Source organism: Haliotis asinina, chromosome 16 (assembly GCF_037392515.1).
Source record: "Haliotis asinina isolate JCU_RB_2024 chromosome 16, JCU_Hal_asi_v2, whole genome shotgun sequence".
Taxonomy (NCBI): Eukaryota; Metazoa; Mollusca; class Gastropoda; order Lepetellida; family Haliotidae; genus Haliotis; species Haliotis asinina.
In genome coordinates, this window is record NC_090295.1 from 39,228,619 (window position 1) to 39,248,176 (window position 19,558).

The window sequence follows — 19,558 nt, forward strand, 5'->3', positions numbered from 1 at the left end:
TCTGATAAATTGTCATCCACATCAATGTTTTCAAATGTTGGTGCTTAATGCTTGTATCACATCAGCAACATTTCATCCTCTCTCAACAACTATAATGTCAATAGACAGTGACATTATGTTAATATCTAATAATGCCCTGATCACTTACAATCAACGTCCACTGTGACAGAATTCATCACAACTTACAAGTATTTGCAAAAAGAATTGACAAGTACTTGTGCCTCCTGTTTTCTGATGCAGGGCTATATGTAACATTGACACTTTCTGTAATTAGAGCAACCAAATTGCTGAATTCATAAGCACCACACACTGAATGAGTAGTTTTACGCCGCACTCAGCAATAGTCCAGCCATATGGCGGCGGTCTGCAAATAATCGAGCCTGGACAAGATAATCCAGTGATCAACAGCATGAGCATCGATCTGCACAATTGGGAACCAATGACATGTGTCAACCAAGTCAGGGAGCCTGACCACCTCATCCCGTTAGTCGCCTCTTACGACAAACTGAGTCAGCTTTTATGGCAAGCATGGGTTGCTGAAGGCCTATTCTACCCCGGGACCTTCACGGGTCCCTCACACTGAATGTATGAGTGAGTGAGTATAAATTTAACATGTTGGCAATACTTCAGCAACATCATGACAAGAAACTGACCTTAAATACTTAACATAATTAGACAAAGTAAGAACCTGGCATTGAAACATATAGAATTTTTCAGGAAAAATATCGAACTTGCCCAAGCAGTCATGTATATAATATCCAAAGAGCAGGTTTATAAGGCTTTGTATCTTAAGGTCTCCATGTTCTAGTCTCCTTCACACATTACGATCATGTTTAAGAAAGTCACAGTGAGGAAGAAATCAGCAAAGTAATACTTACGACAGTTGATTTCATCTGATCCATCAGGGCAGTCAATCTGACCATCACACCTGTACGAGCCGATGACACACTCTCCATCGTTACAGGTAAACTGATCTGCAGCGCAGGTTCCAAGGGCTGTGTCTGGTGATGGTAAACAGTGCAACATAGTTTCATAGTTCAGCAAAGCCATACATCATACGGATAATGTTGATAATGATAATGAATTTATATAGCGCCTGTTTCAAAAATGTATTTGCTCAATGGAACTGAAGGAGAAAGTCTGAAAGTTGTGTTGAGTTCTTTCTCGTATCAGCAAGTCTGAGTATATAAACATTTTACATACAAAGTCTGAAGGACTATGAGAGAGATATTGTGAACAGATGGGTTTTTCGGGCTGTTTTGAAAGAGTCTGCACATGCATTCATATTTGTTGTAAGTGTAGGTGAGAACATGGGAGTTCCAGTTGTCTTAGCACTATGATTTCTTTGGAGAACAAGGGCCTGCCTCTTTCATTGTGGACAGGAATTAAGCAATGGGACAATAATTGAAAATACAATGATCACCTTATTAGACATCAAAGGGAGTGTGGTTAGTTTTGAACTGTTTCATTAATATGACAGTATGGGAGATTTGACACTACAAACTAAAAGCAAGATTCTAATAGCTCAAGGTAGAATCAGAAATGGTCTACATTTGGGGAGGTCACCTCTGACATCTCATCATCTCGGGTGATGACACAAGATCCAGTTTCAAGATTTACCACAGATTGTGACATATAGCAACACAGGAACTCAAGCGATAAGCTAGTGAACTAATCCTTGGTCTACTGTCAGAGTCCATTAGTGCCTCTATTCACATGGCATTCCTAAGGTTCAAGATTGACTGAAGCAGGAGTAAAATGTTCCCTTTGTCTCTTTGAGCAGAAAAAAACACTGACTAATGTTCAAAATATTGAAGGCTTGATGGTACCAAAAAGGGCTTTTCAGCTATATATTACATACATAAATATTCTGTTCAGTTTAAAGAATGTTATGCCAAAATTTGAGTTCAAAAGCAACTTGTGTCATGACTTAACCATCTTGGTCTGACATTGACTACAGGAATCTGGATATATTTTTATTTCACACAGAACATGCCAAGGTCGGTAAAGTTTGCAGGAACACATTCCCTTCCTATATTCCTCTATTCATCACAGTATAGTTTACAAACAAGACAAAGTAAGACCTTCGGAGTCGCCAACATGACTTTTTACGCTGTTTTGCTCCTTGCAACTATATCTCTTCTATCTTACCTATACAGAGAAAAACAATACGATCAAAATATGTGCATCAGTTGTTTTCTATTTCCCTTGCAATATTATTTCTTGGAAATATAACATGTGCAGACCACATGTGGGAATCAAACTTAGGGTTGCAGTGTCATGGACAAATACCGTAACCATTCAGCTACCAACACGCCTCTTTTAACACAACCGCAGTCAGATGTATTTCAGTGACTAAGTGTTGAAGTCCTACTTCAGCTGTTTAACCTCTGTAGACATCTGATCATGTATACACATCATACAGCTGTATTCTTTAGGATGAGAGTTGATAAATACCTGTACAACTCATTATTGAGACTACAGCTCTTGTAATGGTAGACATACATTCTAATGCAAATACTCATGCTTCAAGTCATCTTAGATCTTCTATTTTCTTTCTACAACAAACAAATTGAATTACAATTTGCAAATTCTTCTTTTGACAAACAATGGATATCATTTTTCTGCGTAGACAGTCACACCAGAATGGTGTTAAATAATTACATTGTTTATCCTATGTGCCTAATTAAGTATATACATTGTATTGTCCACAGCCACATTGAATAAATACATTGTAATCTCTACGTGAGACTGCATCGTTAATTATACACATTCCCCTTTGGCCTTAAAGTCAAGAGAGGTGACCAAAGAGAGTGACATACAAAATGCTGTGTCATGATTGGATCCTAAATTGACCAATCAGTGTCATATATCCTTGGCTTTGTATAATGAAGCCAGAAACAAAAACTGCCGGCTCCATGAGAAGGGTGGCAGTTTAATGCCTCCAAACAGACAAAGCCTTAACTAGCCAGTGAAGTAGCCTAGGGGTTCAAGTGTTTGCTCAATGACTGAGGTTCAAATCCCCACAGGGGTACTATGTGTTATATGTATTATTGTTATTCCTCTTCTGTGATATACTGTTAAAAGGCAGTGTCATATCATACAATTGTTACTTCCTTTTTGGAAGGGCAGATGTCCTAATGTTTTAGTTTCATGTAAACTCTTAAAAAAATATTGTTTTTTAATTGGAAAAGAGAGAGACTGACACAGAGAGAGAGAGGGAGTGGCAGAAAGAAAAGGGAGAGTATTAGAGAGAGATTGCAAGGGAGGGAGGAGGGAAGAGAGAGAGAGAGACAGAGATTGAGAGGGAAGAAAGGGGCGAGGGAGAGAATTAGAGACAGACAAACAGACAGACAGAGAGAGGGACAGAAAAGGGACAGCCTGTAAACCATTGCATGTGTCTATTTACATATTAATACCAGCTACCAAGAGGTACAGTTAGAGTCCCAAGGTACAATGTATTGCTTTATAACATTTGCATTAGTTTGCTTTGAATGATGTTCACCTAATGTAGGCACAGTTCCCAAGCAGCACATCTGACCAGCACACTAAAATGAGACAAACACTTATGCCTCTGGAAACATCCTTTCCCCATACATACAAAAAGTATTTCATTGAAAAAGATCCCCAGTAAAAAGGGAAACCAGTAGCAAAGGTAACCTATAGAAAGGTCCTTTTGCATGACAGATGGGCTTAGGCAGAGTGGAAAATAATAAGGATCGGGGACTGCGAGACAGTGAGTGAGTTTTGGCTTTATGCCACTTTTGGCAATATTCCTGCAATATCATGGAGGGGGACAGCAGAAATGGGCTTCATTCATTGTAACCATGTGAGGAATCGAACACCCTGGTATTCAGTGTGACAAGCTGATGTTGCAACTACTAGGATACCCCCCTGTCCACAAATGGTGTGAAGGTACTCCTTGTGGTTCTGCCATTGCATATCTTTCAGAATCATCTGAATCATACATCATTTTCAGAGAAAGGAAGGATTCCATTTTAAAAGAACCCCTTATGAGGGGGGAGATTTGGACCCTGCCGCACCAAGACGTCGAGACGTCAATCATAGACATACTCATATATATGTTATTTAGGTTTTTCACAAGAGGCAAGGGGCAGGGTGGCAGGGACATTCAATACAGTTCAGGAACTGTAAGAAAGACTAAGTATGTTGTTGATGTCATTAGAAACCAACAGGATCCTGCATGTCCAATGGAGGCAACTTAACAGTTACTGGCAAGTAGAGGAACACATACCTGTTGGGGACACGCCAGCATAATCCATAATGGCACGGATGGCAAAGGTGGCATCAGTCTTGGAGTACTGAACAGTCTCGATATTGAAAGGTATTCCTTCCTGAATCATGTCGTTGTACAGCTCCACGTAATAATCTTGGAACATCTCATTCAGAGATACATTCTCATCCTCCAGTGTGGCACTAGCTATCACGTTATTTGGTGTTCCTCGGGGGTAGAAAATGCCGATAAAATCTCCACGTTGTACATTGATTGGGGTTTGAAGCTGCACAATTCTAATTCCAGTTGGACCTGGAGGAAGTTCCGTCTTCCCCACCAGAGTAAATTCCGTATCTGTGACTTGTTTCCATACACCAACATACGCAACGCCAGTTGGGATGAGACGGTAATATTCCCACCCGACAACGTTTCCATTGCAGGGGAAGATGTTGTTGACAAGGAGGTTGGCCCAGTTGGTACCGTTCCTGGGGAGCGATTCTGGTTCACGTCCAACAAAGCTAGGACAGGATACTGGCTCTGCGAACAGATATTTTCAACAGTAAGTCCATACAGAAATTCTGAGTCAAATAAACCAGGGGTCCGTCCACCAAATGATCCACTATAATGATTGTTACCCTTTTGAGCTTCTGCTGGATTATATACTTTAACATAGGATTATGAGTGGGGCCATGATGAGTTTATGTGAAGCCAATTTCTGGAGTTTATCATCACGATATTGCTTTAATACTGCTTGGAATGGTCTAAAGGATAACTTAGGCATTCATAAGCCAACACTTCTGACAAGGGTACAGTGGTGTGAGCTGTTAAGCTCTGGAATATATGTGATTCAGAAAATGTCAATAATAATGTATGTCTAACTTAATCATTTTCAGACAAACATGATCGGGTGGTCAGGCTCCATGCCTGGGCTGACACATATCATCTGTTCCCAGTGGTGCAGATAGATGCTCATGCTGTTGATCTCAGAATTGTCTGGTCCAGACTCAATTACTTACAGATTGCTGATATATAGTTGGAATAATGTTGAGTGCAGTGTAAAACTTAACTAAAACTGACGGACCTTCACAGGTTTTGCTCTGTTCAGAATGAAAGATGAAGTGGAACTACAGCTGCACATTCCCACTTAATAAAATGTAAAATAAACTTCTGTACTCTCACATAGTTATAAAAAATCATCAAGCAATGAAAAGCAAAAACATTTGATAAAGTTAAGTTCACTATCTGGTTAGTGATGATACAATGGTTGGCTCCTAGACCTAGGACCTGGCAGATGTAACTGGCAGATGTCTGATGCGGGGGTCGGCTTATGCATGAAACATACCATTTTGACACTGATTTTGTGGGTCAAGTTAGGGGGTCGGCCTATACACAGTAATATACGGTACTTATCCCCTGAAGGGCAACATAAACCTGAGCATTGTTTTGTACTGTGAAAACTTCTGGGACTCTGCCATGTACCAACACAAGTATATCAAGTTGCCCTAGCTTAGTCTGCCATAAAACACTGACTCAGAATAGAACAACTTGGAAAGCACACAGGAATTCTCTACCCTGGCAGCAAGGCTGATATTGAATAAGGATCTGACAGTGAACACTCCATCACTGTGTACACCCTTGTTTACCATGACAAACTTTACGTTCCAGGATATAAAAGAGATATACTCTGTCAATGTGCACTGACATTAGTTCATTTGACATATGATCCAGGATATAACACAGTTATACTCCATAAGTGTGCACTGATGTAAATTGATGTGACATATGATCAAGGATATAACACAGTTACACTCGATCAGTGTGCACTGATTTTTGACCATTTGACACATGTTCCAGGATTTAACCCAGTTATACTCCGTCCGGGTGTACTGATGTCAGATGATGTGACATATGATCCAGGATATAACAGAGTCATACTCCATCAACCTACAAGAGCTCTACAATGTTACTGGATATGTATGTATATAAACAAGATGGGACTCACCTTCAAATTGTCTGAAATCAAACCCTTCTGGGCTGACCCTGTATGGTCCAATATAGCCACTTTTGATGGCATCTTCAATAATTTGCCTCAAGGCATCTGGATTATCAAATCCCTGAGATCCGAGATCAAATGAAACCATTAGAGATCCTTTGCTGAAACATACAAAGAAGCAAAGGGTCAGATGGCTGTGACAAACTAAAGGAATACCGTGCTTTACTAGGCACTCAAACTCATCAGTCAGGAAAATCTCTCAGTTTGATTTCACATGGTTGTCATCAAGTACAAATTTACCGCTGCCTCATCTCACATATAACCTTAAATAACAATATATTTCAAGCATATTTTATGATTTTCACTGAATTGTTGTGTGGGTGATTTTATTCCCACTTCATTGAACTACTCTTTCCAAAGAGCCAGAACATCAGTGTGATGCTGAAGGACAAGACAGGTCAAGACATAGAGAAAGTGAGTTTAGTTTTAAGCAACTTTTAGCAAATATTCCAATAATATCACAATGGGAGATGCCAGAAATTGGCTTCAAAAATGTTTTGAATCAAATCTGTTCCTTAGGTGTGATAAACAAAGATGTAACTACTAGGCTACCCAACCACCCAGAGTTCATCGTATCATCTTTCATCTTGTGTACATCAAGCAAACTGGCAATGACTAAATCATATAGCATGAAAATGTTTCTGAAAAGCCTCTCATAAGTTCATCACTGCGCAGTCTTACAGATTAAATACAGTCGAACATCGTTGTCTCAATATGAACTGAACCAGGAAAGGATACTGACTTATACATGAAATCATACCGAGATATCAAAAATATAGACACATCTATCTCAAGTTAAAAAGGTGCAAATAATGATATGTAATGAACTAGTTTGCTGGGGCTAAGAAATTATGTAGAGACAACCGAGATATTGTCTGATCAGAGTTCAACACAATGATGTTCGACTGTATGTTTTCCTCCAATCTGTCCGAAGTGCTATTCCTCTAAGCAACTGTATGTTTTCCTCCAATCTGTCCGAAGTGCTATTCCTCTAAGCAACTGTATGTTTTCCTCCAATCTGTCCGAAGTGCTATTCCTCTAAGCAACCGTATGTTTTCCTCCAATCTGTCCGAAGTGCTATTCCTCTAAGCAACCGTATGTTTTCCTCCAATCTGTCCGAAGTGCTATTCCTCTAAGCAACCGTATGTTTTCCTCCAATCTGTCCGAAGTGCTATTCCTCTAAGCAACCGTATGTTTTCCTCCAATCTGTCCGAAGTGCTATTCCTCTAAGCAACCGTATGTTTTCCTCCAATCTGTCCGAAGTGCTATTCCTCTAAGCAACCGTATGTTTTCCTCCAATCTGTCCGAAGTGCTATTCCTCTAAGCAACCGTATGTTTTCCTCCAATCTGTCCGAAGTGCTATTCCTCAACTGTATGTCTATGACAATCATAACTCTTCAAACCAGGCATACAACAGTTATGGCACTGAGACAGTTTGGTGAAATCAGGCCTCTCCATGAACAGTCTCAAAAATTTTCCCAAGTTTACTGTTTACGTCACTAAAGCCATACAGTACTGGAAGAGCACTCAGGCATTATCAGTACTGTTTAAGTCCCTAAAGACACACAGTACTGGAAGAGCACTCAGGCATTATCAGTACTGTTTAAGTCCCTAAAGCCATACAGTACTGGAAGAGCACTCAGGCATTATCAGTACTGTTTAAGTCCCTAAAGACACACAGTACTGGAAGAGCACTCAGGCATTATCAGTACTGTTTAAGTCCCTAAAGACACACAGTACTGGAAGAGCACTTAGGCATTATCAGTACTGTTTAAGTCCCTAAAGACACACAGTACTGGAAGAGCACTCAGGCATTATCAGTACTGTTTAAGTCCCTAAAGACACACAGTACTGGAAGAGCACTCAGGCATTATCAGTACTGTTTAAGTCCCTAAAGACATACAGTACTGGAAGAGCACTCAGGCATTATAGACACACAGTACTGGAAGAGCATTCAGGCATTATAGACACACAGTACTGGAAGAGCACTCAGGCATTATCAGTACTGTTTAAGTCCCTAAAGACATACAGTACTGGAAGAGCACTCAGGCATTATCAGTACTGTTTAAGTCCCTAAAGACACACAGTACTGGAAGAGCACTCAGGCATTATCAGTACTGTTTAAGTCCCTAAAGCCATACAGTACTGGAAGAGCACTCAGGCATTATCAGTACTGTTTAAGTCCCTAAAGACACACAGTACTGGAAGAGCACTCAGGCATTATCAGTACTGTTTAAGTCCCTAAAGACACACAGTACTGGAAGAGCACTTAGGCATTATCAGTACTGTTTAAGTCCCTAAAGACACACAGTACTGGAAGAGCACTCAGGCATTATCAGTACTGTTTAAGTCCCTAAAGACACACAGTACTGGAAGAGCACTCAGGCATTATCAGTACTGTTTAAGTCCCTAAAGACATACAGTACTGGAAGAGCACTCAGGCATTATAGACACACAGTACTGGAAGAGCATTCAGGCATTATAGACACACAGTACTGGAAGAGCACTCAGGCATTATCAGTACTGTTTAAGTCCCTAAAGACATACAGTACTGGAAGAGCACTCAGGCATTATAGACACACCGTACTGGAAGAGCACTCAGGCATTATCAGTACTGTCTAAGTCCCTAAAGACACACAGTACTGGAAGAGCATTCAGGCATTATCAGTACTGTTTAAGTCCCTAAAGACATACAGTACTGGAAGAGCACTCAGGCATTATAGACACACCGTACTGGAAGAGCACTCAGGCATTATCAGTACTGTCTAAGTCCCTAAAGACACACAGTACTGGAAGAGCACTCAGGCATTATAGACACACAGTACTGGAAGAGCATTCAGGCATTATCAGTACTGTCTAAGTCCCTAAAGACACACAGTACTGGAAGAGCACTCAGGCATTATAGACACACAGTACTGGAAGAGCACTCAGGCATTATCAGTACTGTTTAAGTCCCTAAAGCCATACAGTACTGGAAGAGCACTCAGGCATTATGGTGATGTGCACCAGTGCCAACAGTTTCACAGAAAATACGAAAAATGTAAGCATTTCATCGTTAGGGAACGTTTATTATTTGACCTCGTAAGTTGTTTGGATCAATTCTTATTGTTTTAGCAGTTAAAAGGAAAAGGGAGTGAATTCAGATTTACTGATACACATGCAGTTGTTGGTGCATGAAAACATGATGAATTGGTTGGTACATTATTAAATTTAACAGAGGTCAAGTGTCATTGAGATTTTCGTGTGACATATGTGCAGTGGTAGGCATGGGATAACTACTCACTTGTCAGCAAATGTTGGAAAAATTACACACATTACCACTTGTCTAAAGGCCAGTACTATTGAAATTCCAACTCAAATGCAATAATTGATTAATGATGTACATTTTTCTAATGATACATTTGTGAAAATATTTGGCTGAATACATTACAATGCACAATTTCCAAATATAGATGAAGAGACAATAAACCACAAAACACAAAAAAAGTAACAAACCACAAAAATTTGTAGTCTTTTTGAGATAATGCCAATGTGTATGAACATACTCTCTGTATAGATAAACACTAAACACTGGATCAAATGCATTGTGTGTAGTCCATTGGCAGATCCAGAGTGGGGGCTCTGCGGGGTTCAAACTCCCCACTTTTGAAAATGACTTTTAATCACACTGAAGGGTTATTTGTTGCGCTGGCAGAGCCAGTGGGGGTTCCGCGGGTTCAAACCGTCTGAAACCCCTCCATTCAAAATTCTTGGTTCTGTCCATGTAGTCTCTGGTCCCAGAGTGAGTGAGTGAGTGAGTGAGTGCACTGCCTCTTATGTACAGCATGAGTGTCACATAGTAACCTATTACAGCCAAATGATCCCATGGATCAACCAGAACAGGTTGCTAGGGATACCATGGATCAACCAGAACAGGTTGCCAGGGATCCCATGATTCCCAGTTTAGTCACATCTCATCAATAGCATAGGTTGCTAGGTAATTGGCACAAGTTGCTATGAAACCAGAACAGGTTGCTATGAATTGCATGGTTTACCAGTTTAGTCACATCTTACAACTAGCATCATATAGGTTGCTGTGAATTCCAAGGATTTCCACTTTTGACCCCTATATATATGCATGTATGTATACCTAAGGAAGTAGGTACAGTAAGATATCACAGGCTCAGCACACCCCACAATGTTGTCTAACTCTCAGTCACAGTTCCAACACCATGGTAAACATGTGGACGGTATGGTGCACAGGAAGCCACTAATATCTCATAGTAACCTTAAACATGGTGTTAGGACTGTGTCTTGCAGAAAATGGTCAGTGACACATCATCTAACAAAATTGTTGTAAACATTTACATAACTCCAAATCCCATAACGTTTAACAATCTTGATCATTCCAACAATTTCCAAAGGCTGAATATAAAAAACATATTAGAAGTGATACTGGGTGTGGACTTTAGGTGAAGTGTTCGAAATGGAGATATGAAGGGAGAACATGCATGCAGCAAAACATAAGGATGTAGAATACAAACATCTGAACAAACTTAAAATATTTCAGCTTCAAAGAAAGGTCTGGTTGATCGTTTACTGGTCTCATGGGATGGGAGGATTTTCACTTCTTCAATAAATGCTTGAAAGAATTTTAAAAAAACATATAAAATGTCCAACAATTCCCACACAGCATACTTTTGAGGTTTTAATTTTGTCTGGATGACTGCAGCATGTGCCAACTGCACTGACTGGCCAACCATACACAGTAAAGAAACAGTTGTTTTCCACAAATATTTTGATACCCTACAACATTACGTTTCAAAGTGAACACACAATGAGGCTCTTTACTTTTGAATATAGAATGAACTCAAACACAAGCATTATATTTTACCTCATATGATTTATTGTTTTAAAAAAATAACATAATGAGAGCAGTGAAAGATAATCCAATTAACGACCTGGGAAATTACTAAACAACTGATGTTAAACATCCAGACTTCACATCCGGAAGGGACAGTGAGGTAGCCTTGTGGAAAAAGCATTCCCTTGTCATGCTTAAAACTTGGGTGTAATTCCCCACATGGGTACAATGAGTGAAGCTCATTTCTAATGTCCTCTGCTGAGATATTGTTGGAATATTGCAAAAAGTGGAATAAAACCCAACTCTGTCACTCACTCACATTTAGAATAATCTTGTGCTCAGCAAAGGTCAACAAGTCCTCCACAAGATTCATACCTGTGCATAACACTATTTTATAGCATCAAGATGTGTCAAGTGCTGAGTTATATGGTAATCAGGTTATAATCTTTTTGTTATTATTGAAAACCTGTGAGAGGACACTTAAATTTAGAAAAAAAAAACATAAGTCTTCAGTTTCGTCTCAGTGCATAATGTTGTGTATCATTTGCTTGATAATGGTATCAGGATCTACACAGAAAGACTGCACATATTGTAATGAAGAAGTTGTCTATCAATAATAAGTGTTCCTCTTTATCACACCAGCTTTTAAAATGATGCCTGTAGATTCTTCTTTTAACTTTGAATAAGGATTGTTGAATGCAATATCATGAACTGTTTACATCAAATTTATTAACATATTTCTATCAATAAACATTCAATAACTTTTAAAATGTTATTTTTATGACAATAAAAAATACCCCAATATGTTCTTTTTTATACTTTAAGGCACTTGTGAATAAAAAAACGCAAACAATTCTAAATATTCAGGTATCTGCAAGGGATCATATGAAAAGAAAATATTTCTATTTAAGACTAGTATACATATTAAGTTTCATGATTTATTTTATGATGTTGACATAACACTAGGATTCACTGATATCCATAACAAAACAGAAACAAGAATATCTCAACCCATATCTATACAAGCTAATGATACAGACAAGTAGATATATATATTTTCACATGCCTCCCAGGGAGATAACACTTCTTATACACCACCAAAGCTAAACTGGATCAGAAGTTGAAAGATAAATAACACTATACCTCTCCTTTCACAATATGGGAACTCTAGATCACTTAGTGACTCACTCAAATACAGAGCAGTTTTCATTTCTGAATATCGTCAAATAGAAGTTGCTTGGCAGGGAGCAAACATCCATGCAATGTACAATCAAGATGTCCTTCTGGTTGATGAGTTTAATAGTGGTGCTTTAAACAACTCCCCCAGCTGGTGAACACCATTCATATTTCTGGAGTCTAGTGGTCTGTATTTGGATAAACCCAGAAACTGAATCTTTTCAAAAGACATCTTTCAAACATTCATTTATCAGCTTTGTAAAAGTAAAAGATTTCAACAACAGAAAGTTAAATATTTTCCATGTACTCTCCTTTGTCCAGTACATACAATATGTCTGGATTTAACTGCATGTGTCTCTCAGTTTCATTCAAATCGCTAACTCAACATGGAGTCTATCAAAGCATTTTTGGGAGTGGGATCATAGGGGGATGGTTGCAGTTTGAAAGAAAATGATTAAACAAAGACATTTTCAGATAATGACCAATTTATTAGCATTTCAAAGCCTAAACTCACTCCCATGAGGGTAGCCTTTGTGGTCATTCCTTGGTTTCAACACATTGTTCTGTGATCTGGGGCCACATTACCAGGTGGACATGATATTCTAGAAACCTTGAATCACTACTTGCAGCTACATTTTACTTTACTTTAATCCCGTCACTATGTTGCATGGTTACTTAAACGACAAAATATTTCCAATCTTATGCTGTAATTAACATATATCCCCTGAATCCCCTGTTACTATGTTGCATAGCTACTTTAACAATGTAGATAACAAATTATTTCTAATCCCATGCTATATATTACATATATCCCCTGAATCTCGTATCACAATGTTGTACAGTTGACATATCTCACCTAGCACTATGTATTATAGCTAGCTTTTCCAGAGTAGATAATTAAGTATTTCTAATCCTTGTACTATAATCAACCTACTGACCTCATTTCACGCCCACCTGTGTATTATCATTACACTCCCTAGGGGTGTGGTTTTGGTGGGGGACCAGTCTGTCCTCCATTAAAGCAGCCTGAATGTCTAAAACAATACACAAGGTCTACAGACTGTGTAGACACAGAACATGTGGTGTCGTGATTGAGTGGGTGCCAATACCGGAACCAGTGCTGATTCAGTCTTCATTACAGATGTGTGGTGTGCTTACCTAAATAAATGACAGCCATGGATACATTCCCAACCTCTTAGAGTCCTTACGAAACCCTCACAGTGCCTGGTGGTCATGAAAACACTCCCAGAATCCTAACCCCAGTCTGTCGTACAGACCCTGAAGCAAATATTTCCCAGGTAGCCCATGCAAGTCTAGAAAATGTGGCAAGTCCAGATTTCCACAGCAAAATGAAGTTAGTCTCAGGGTTCCATTTCATGGTATCATTTTTTTTTTTTAACTGTGAACTTTTTTCCGTAAAATATGTTCATTTCAGAGACTAGCTGTTAGTCTATCCTAACCCCTACCATAGCTCTTGTAACCTTTTGCAAGCTCTTATAGACTTCACAACACACTACTTTGGGACTCACAAACATAAATATTTTCAGCTTACTTTCATCCTGAATCAAGGTAAGAATGTTCAAAGTCTCAATGCTGTGACTATGTGACAACTGATGACCATACAATACACCTGAGAAGATCTGAACTGATCTTTAGCAACCCATGTTTGTCTTCAGTGAGACTAAGTGGATCAGGTGGTCAGACTCGCTGAATTGGTTGACACATGTCAATCATATCCCAGTTGCATAGATTGATGTTCATGCTGTTGATCACTGGATTGTCTGGTCCAGACTTGATTACTAACAGACTGCTGCCATACAGTTTGGACTACAATAAACAGACCACCCATAGGATAAACAACTACCTATACACTGTGTAACGTTCTTTTGAACAATTATACTGCACAGCCAGCTGCCAGAGGAAGAACATATAACTGACATTTCTACTACGATGATCACAAGTGAAGAGATGATAAATCAATCACAGGCACAGTCTGAGGCTGAAGTCAAAAACCAGGTCACTCTGGCATCTAAGGGAGACAACTCCATACAAACAGTTGCAGCACCCATAAATCTACCCCTGGCCTCTAAAAGATCACATATACTCTAGGGATAAATCACTCATTGACATCGTTATAAATGTAACCCCCGTCATTACAAATGCTCATTTCAATCTTTAATTACCTTCAATCGACCTTTTTGACAACAGTGCACAATTCTCAGCCGCAAACAAAATTTCAACCAATCAGAGTGGCGTGTCTCCGTGACGTAGTAGTGAGTATAGATGTAAGGGTCTATGCAGAATTCATCTACATTTCAGGGGTTAAACTATTTGGTTTACAGGTTTGTACAAACCTGAAATCGCTAAAGCTGTTGAGAAAAATGAAATTTAAATGTTCTAACAATCTACTATCATTTAGTTTTGTCTCCTGCTTTGTGTAGTTTCTGAGTTACAACCCTTGTTTTCATGGACAATTCTGTCAAAATCACTTGGTGTCGCTACGTTGTAATCCGTGTTAGGTGGTATAAACCTACACATTATTTGTCATCATTCACTTGATGCTCAGTTAATGGAGTCATAACAGGTATAATTAGTAGTAATTCCACTTAGATTACCTGACAAAGGTCCCCATTTGACATTTTTTGTGTCTAGATCGATAAAGGATTAACCGATAACACGATGATTGATTAATTACTTTTATGCAGATTTCAATGGGGATTTGTCAAAAGGTAGTGTTTATCTATGTACATTTACCAATCTATACTGAATACACTTTGTCGTGTCTGTGTCTATGTAAAAACAACACCCTTCTTTCAAAGGATTAACCTCCCATACATTGATTGATTGCTCATTATTGGCTAAAATACTGTTTTAAAAGAATGACACACATTATGCAATTAGTTGCCAGGTGTGCTATCTTGGGTGACCAATGAGACTATACAGCAATGTGAAAAACCTGAAACGAAACATCACTTTTTCATATATTAGACTGCAAAAAGACACATCACATGGGAAATCTGCAGATGAATTATATATCACTCGTACTCACAAGGTAATTGACATTGCTCCTATAACTTTAATTTGTTTTAATTTTAATATTTGCATTTTGTCCTAGCTTTCAACAGAATCATTAGCGTAATGGTACAGACGACATACACTAGGGCGTGCAGGCGAATTATGATTCATATAGGCAAACTATAAAATGCCTAGACATTACATTCCTGCTATACATTTGCAGATCGTTTCTGTTTATTAACTTTCAAAATGCATACAAGTATGATTATAAAGTAATTAGGATTATGAGACCAAATATAAAGACGTATATTGACAAGTGTCAACATACTGGCGAGTGAACGTTTACAAACCACGTAAATTTTCCAAGTGAAGAAATTTATCATGCAGTATTTTCACTTCGACCCCCACCTCGCTTATGTCATGTTACAGGTTGTGTCATGCAAACTCCTTTTGGTAATGATTCAAATACGTATTTAACTACTAATTGAAAGTAGTTTTGATTTTCTAACTTGAAGAAAACAAACCATAATCTCATTAATTCAAATGGACTTTAGTCCGTGACTTCATGATTTTCAAAAATGGCAGCGCCCTGTCTGAGGATAAATGCTATTTAAGTTTGTTTTCACTGACTTACAAAATCAAAATTACTTTTCACCGGTAGTAAAATATGTTTTTTATTGATGAGCACAAGGATTTTACATGACATTGCTTATAACATAACAGTTTCCTTCTTGGAAGCGAGGCGGGGGTCGATATAATATTACTTAAGATAATAATGCCACTTTGACCACAACCTCGTTTCGGAGGAAGAAAGCGTTATATCCATGCAAAATCCTTTTGGTCAGCAATGTGTAGTAAGCAGTCATGATTTTATAAACTCAATGAAACTTGAACTCCATTTTCTATCCTGGAAGCGTGGTAGGGGGCAAACCATCCGATTTAGTATATACCACAGGCTTCCACAAAGCTCACTTCGCACACACTAACAGCCAATTTAAGCACAAACTACCGGGTCAGGTGGAAATCTGTGCATAGTGACACCATCATCCGACCCCATGGAGCAATTGACGGCAACACAACATTTCAGCATGTCTTTGGTAACATCTAGAAATCAGCAAAATGACGAGCTTCCTAATCATTTTCTATACAACTATCTGAAAATCGTTCCTTCTATGATGTCACTGCAGGGCTCTGGCAACAGAGTTACGTAACCTGTCTGTGGTTTCGTTTGCAGGTGAGAGAGACACAGACGGCTTTTTAGCAATTTTTAAGCGCTTGGTATTAATTAACCACAAGTTTTTCTTAAAAAGAATGGGGTTCCGTTTATGACTGACAAGAAGTCTTTCATATGCAGTGATAAAAAGAGTACCAAAAAATTGACTTTATTCATTCTTTAAAACCTGAAACATCCAATGCCACATGATGATTAGATGATCGGATAACGCATACTTCTCCTGCAGCAGGCACCTGACAGACAGACCTTGTCTATCTTGTACATTCACAGACTCAAAAGAGCACTATCTTCTAACATTATTCCCTTGACTCCACTGCCAGTCCCACCAACATTTTCCTTCAATGTTCTATGGGAGAGCCACCCCCTCTTCCCTGCCTTATTCTGATATCAGGTTAGATATCACACCTGACTCAACGACATCAACAGGTGTTTTACATAAAAAGCTGCACTTGTCAGACATGTTTTAACAAATTTATGAAGCAAGCACCAGCTCCAAAGGGAGCACTGACTGCAGTGTGGCAATCATTAATTTTTGCCCTCACAGATTCCAGATTAAAACATAACTTAATTTTGCAGAGCCTGTCAAAAAACCATCTCCAGATGCTTAACGCATTATTTTTGTAATCAAACATTTAAAAAGTTGACATAAACACTGGAGAGTTTGACATGGCTATAAACAAACATCAAGAGCATCATAACCTCCACATTCCAGACCTGATGCAAACGAAGGGAAATCATGCACCTGGCGAGTACTGTAGCACTGTATTACTATGCTAGGCATGAACTGAATTGTTCCTTTGCACCTGTATTCCCTACTAACTGGTCTATGTAGTGATGACTGTTTCACACACATTAACCTAATGGTATCTTCATTGTGACATCACAGTGATCATAAAGACTGCTGTATAAATGTTGTAACAACCATGTGAGCATGAGTTTAAGTATATGCTGTGGAAAATGACAGACTTGCTTAAAGTCATCAATTTTGGAATTAATTAAAATGTAAATTGAGCTTCTGAACTGAGGATTTAAACCACATTGAAACAGTATCCAAATACTTCATGAACAATGTCATACTTTACCTTCCAGACAAAATGTTAAAAATTATGAGTAAATCCTGGTGCCAAATCTGATGCTATCAGCTCCAGAAATCTGACCCCCATGTCTATTAGACCTATCCTTCTCTTTGAATGCATGATCATTTATTTCAATATATTCTATATATGTGTTTACAAAGATTTTATTTGATCATGATCATATTATATTAGTTTGTAGAAACTCTGCAGTGGGGAATTCCTCCTCCTTGCAGCTCATACATGTCCCAAGTTGCCTATGATCTTCACACCAGTCTACAGCATCATTACCTCCTCCAGCTATGTAGAAAACATCAAGTTCTCCACACATTCCTTCCTTAAACTATGGCAATTTTCCAAATAGTTCCAGAAAACAGCAGTGCAGCTCAATATATCTGCCAGCTCAGTTCCTCCTGGGCAGTATGGTTATCTCGGGTCATCAAGTAGAATATTCAAGTCATAACAATTGCAGGCAGCATGTGCACTGCAAAACAGGAGGAATTCCCAGGAAACTGATATCTGTGATATCCCAATTTCTTGAAATATCACACATCTCAGTTTTCCATCAAAGATGGCAGCAAGGATGGTAAATAAACAAGGGAGGTAATCTGTAATTTGACAATCTGTGTGCTGTCGTTTCTCTGTGGCCATTCAGTGTGAGAAACATGTGATTAATTGGAGGGACTGTATTGTTGGGTTGGGTCATACAAGACAAGTGTGGGCAGTTTGCTGAGTCGTCAGTTTGTACTATTTTCTAAATACCATGAGTAATTCTCGACACACACCCTCACATATCTCCTAACACAATTTGAGGAGGACCATGATGATCTGGACCAGCCACTTATGGGCTGGGGAAGAAATATTTCTATGTATGAATTAACATTTTCCTGTGGGAAGTGACTTTCCCTTCCCAGATGCCTTTATAAATGCAAAGTATGCATGAGTGTTCAACCAGCTGTCAAAGCCATCTGTCTCATGTTTCTGGTCATCACTAGATCCTGAACGCAGTCAATCCCAGACACCACCAGCTCTACTGAGAAAGTGTGATTCCAAACATAACATATGGTACTGTTATCTCTAGTTCCATGACTTCCTTATACCTAGGCCTTCAAGCCATTTATCCCCCGTTCTTGGACTCCTCACGCATACTTCTGTTCTTGAGGTCAGTTATATCTAGTTCTTTTAATCCAGTTATCTCCTGTTCTTGAAGCCTATCATCTTCAGTTTTTGAAGAAGCTAGTTATCTATTACCTGTTCTTGAAGCTAGTTATCTCCAGTTATCTGATGTCAGTTATTCTCTCATTATGTCTCCAAGTGCATCTGTCCTGCTCATCTCCAAATTACTTATTTCCAGGTCATTCTTGTACTTTCATGTAACTATTAACCTCATTTCCTAGAAAAGATCCTTTTGACTGTATTGTCATTTTTGGACTCCAGCATTTTGTAGATACACAGAATATGATTCATTTTCAACTTACCTAAATGCCAGGACAGTAACAAGTTGCTGGCCTGGTGTGTTGCGGAACAGAGCTTCGATGGCCTCCGCAATTTGCTGAGCTCTTGACTGGAACTCAGGACTGTATCGGTTCTTAAGTTCATCGCTGAACGAAAGATCCGAGAAGTTCAAACTCACTCGGAAATACACTGAAAAAAAAACAACAGAGAAGTCAGTTATTTACAATCTTTAGTTGCCTTGAGCTACTGTGAGACCACACTGTTAATCCAGATGCCATGAGTCTGTTTGAGCAGTCTCTCTTCATTGATCTATACTAAACACTGGATGAAATGCACTGTATGTAGTCTCTGGTCCTAACAAAGTGAGTGAGTGAGTGAGTGAGTGAGTGAGTGAGTGAGTGAGTGAGTGAGTGAGTGAGTGAGTGAGTGAGTGAGTGAGTGAGTGAGTGAGTGAGTGAGTGTGTTTTCTCCTTTT

At 38.9% G+C, this 19,558-nt stretch overlaps 1 protein-coding gene across 3 annotated transcripts in view; it reads right to left on the minus strand.

Moving 5' to 3' along the window:
* Positions 1 to 19,558, minus strand: part of LOC137268463 (basement membrane-specific heparan sulfate proteoglycan core protein-like) — a 215,648-nt gene that overhangs the window by 130,791 nt on the left and 65,299 nt on the right. For all 3 annotated transcript variants that reach the window (XM_067803030.1, XM_067803029.1, XM_067803028.1), the window contains exons 3-6: positions 19,107 to 19,272; positions 6,237 to 6,388; positions 4,256 to 4,771; positions 879 to 1,001 (exon numbers count right to left, since the gene is read on the minus strand). In XM_067803030.1, the coding sequence (XP_067659131.1) occupies positions 879 to 1,001; positions 4,256 to 4,771; positions 6,237 to 6,388; positions 19,107 to 19,272 (957 nt within the window). The remainder of the gene's footprint in view (positions 1 to 878; positions 1,002 to 4,255; positions 4,772 to 6,236; positions 6,389 to 19,106; positions 19,273 to 19,558) is intronic.